Genomic DNA, 2,914 nt, shown 5'->3' with positions numbered 1-2,914 from the left:
TATGACACTATAAGGGAAAATGGGAATATTGTCTGGTGGCACCACATCATCTGGAACAGCTACATTCATCCCAAAACTGCTGGAATGGCTTGGAAGATTATGCAACATGTCATACCAACAGATGACAAAGTTACAAGCAAAAGTATCTGATAAGAGCCCAAAACTATAGTTTTAACCCCTTAACAATATTACTTTTAGACCAATTATGTGATTAATAAGTAAGAGTTAGTACTGTTATCGTGTTCTTATGTATTTTAGGCATTGGAGTCGAATATGTGCAGAAATGTGTCCCTTTTATGAGATAAAGGAGCAAAGGTTGGTTGCTAAGAAGTTTTATGATTAAAGGCCAAGATTCAAGGAGAAAAAGCCTTTTTAAATCCCGGTCAAAGCTGAAAAGTCAAAATCAACGCGGGCAGAAATAGCGCACATAAGTCAGCTGAACTTCCAAAGGCCGTATCTTTGGACTCAGACCTCGGAATTGGGCCTACCTTATGTCAAAACGACTGGCTCGGAAAGAGATTTCTAATGGTCTAAGCCTTGACCCAATCAGAGGAGCAGAAGTGGACAAAAAGGCTGTTGAAGTCAAATCCAGCTAAAAATCCCTTTGTGGACTGAAGTAATAAGGTTTTAGGCTCGATTTTTCGGCCCAAAATATGACTCCTCAGCTCATGCACGAATTTGTGGATCTGGTCTCTTCTATATCAAGAGACAAAAGCTTAGCTATAAAGATACTGAGTTTTTAGTTAGTTTTTACTTGGTAAATTATAAAAATACTTAGTTTTATTGTATTAAATTAGTTTATATAGATTAATCTAATTAGTTGTTAAAACAAGATTTGAGTTTTAGAATAAAATACTTAGTTATATTTCAATATTTAATTTCTAATTAAATATTTGATTCATAGATTTAGTTTGTCTTAAATTGATAATTAGTTATTCATAATCTTAGTTCAAAATTAGTTTTAAATTCAGTTTTAATTCATTTTGAATCTTAGACTATTGTTCAATTAGAATTATAAAGTTTAAATTACTTATATCAAATGACTTGTTGTTATTGTTCTTGTGTTAGAAATGATAGTGTAATGATTCAAGGCTAAAACCTCCATTAGAGGGGTTTGAGGAAGCCTTGATGAAACTTGATTTTATTAACGTAGAAATCGTCGTAGTAATCTATTCTATTCTAGAAAATAATTAGTTCTCCATGAGAATGGGTTATTATTTCACATGATGATTGTTAATTGGTAGAGATTACCATGAATGATTAGGGATTAGATAGACCTAATTGTTATGCGAAAACATTTCAATTCGGATTACGACAAATTCTTCGTTAGTTAATTGAGTCGAATCAAGGTCGAATCAAATTCCCCTAATTCCTCCTCATATTGTCAATTTAGTCATTCCATTACTCTCACGACTTTGTTAACTTACACGAACTAGAAAACGTTACATTCTAAACGAGCTAGGAGTGGAACGAATTCTCTACTCTAAACGTATTGCATTGATAACGAGAGTAGAATCTTTGATATATATAGGCAAGAAAATAGTTTTAGTTTTACTTACATTTGAGTTTCATCGCTTATTCGTAGGTAAAACTATCATTTTACCTTTTATCAGTATCCAATTGGCTTCTCGTTGTAACGGATGCAAGGAAGATGAAGAAAGCTTTGATCATCTATTCTGGTACTGTCCAAACTCTTAGGCCCTCTGGGATTGGATTTAAAGCATATTCCAGTTGAATGCATCATTAGTTACTGGAAACGGCGATATGAAGGAAATTCTGAAAGTGGCAAATCAAGCAAGCCCACTGATCAAGGAATTATGGACAGCAACAGTTATTAGTTTGTTGGTAGCAATATGGAAAATGAGAAATGTGCAGAGGTACAACAACTCAAACTTCAACCATCGTTACATAAGAAAGCTGGTCTGGTAAAGAATTCATACGATTGGTAGACTGTCCAAGAGCTACATGTTCAATTGTGTCAAGGAATTAGCAATTCTACACTCTCTGGGGATCGAATGCAAGCCCAAGCCGATAAAAGCAATTCAACAAGTCAAATGGCACCCACCAGAGGAAGGAGTGGTTAAGATCAATTGTGATGGTAGCTCTATCGATAATCCTAGTCGAGGGGGTGTGGAGCTAATCTTCAGAGACCATCATTGCCACCTACTCGGTGTACTTGCAGAAGGACTGGGGATAGTTACTAACCATGAAGCGGAGTGTCAAGCACTAACTCTGGCAGTGGAAGGTGTGGCAGCAAGAAACTGGACACGAGTTTGGCTAGAAACAGATTCACAGTCAGTTGCACTAGCCTTCTTTAATGGCCACATTCCCTGGGTTCTGAAATCGAGATGGGCGAGAGCTACTGCTGCGCTCTCCTACTATAGGATATCACATGCCTGGAGGGAAGCCAACTTCAGTGTGGATGCTGCGGCAAAGCATGGAGCCACTTTAGACCAGGATGATTTTGTATGGAGCGTGGAAAGACTACATTTTGTCACGAGATTGGAAAACCAGGACCAGTTATACTTTAGATTTCCTTAGAGTGTAGCAAGATGTCCTTTTGTTCTTTTTGTTCCTTATGTAGCAAGAAACTCTAATATGTAACTTTATATTTATATTTATAATATATTCACATTTGCTTGCAAAAAAAAAGAAGTCAGTATATGGTGTTTTGTTTAATCAGGTTTTAAGTTGTTTGATGTGGTTTGCTTGCGTTGTATTGGATTTGAATTTGAGAGGGAATAGAATATGGTTCGAGATGGACAAATCTAGGGTTCTTCCAACTCTTAAGTCAATATCAATAGTGTGTGTGGTTGTCAACTAAAAAAGAGAGTAAAAAAGGAAGTATACCTGAATCAAGATTTTTTCTTTTTTCTGGTGAGTATTGAAAAAGATGAGTGCTACAAAACAACAC

The 2,914-nt window shown here is 36.0% G+C and overlaps 1 protein-coding gene across 1 annotated transcript; it reads left to right on the top strand.

The window, feature by feature from the left end:
- The first annotated feature begins 1,965 nt into the window (after positions 1–1,965).
- On the top strand, positions 1,966–2,541 carry LOC147498107 (uncharacterized). The gene has a single exon (XM_086563128.1). The coding sequence runs from the start codon at positions 1,966–1,968 to the stop codon at positions 2,539–2,541; it is 576 nt and encodes a 191-aa protein (XP_086419254.1).
- Positions 2,542–2,914: the final 373 nt, after the last annotated feature.

Source organism: Coptis chinensis, chromosome 5 (assembly GCF_015680905.1).
Source record: "Coptis chinensis isolate HL-2020 chromosome 5, ASM1568090v1, whole genome shotgun sequence".
NCBI classification, from domain to species: domain Eukaryota; kingdom Viridiplantae; phylum Streptophyta; class Magnoliopsida; order Ranunculales; family Ranunculaceae; genus Coptis; species Coptis chinensis.
This window is presented reverse-complemented; position numbering and strand designations above follow the sequence as displayed.

Bases quoted from the DNA above. Each gene is read 5' to 3' on its own strand.
- LOC147498107 (XM_086563128.1), top strand. From the start codon at position 1,966: ATGTTCAATTGTGTCAAGGAATTAGCAATTCTACACTCTCTGGGGATC.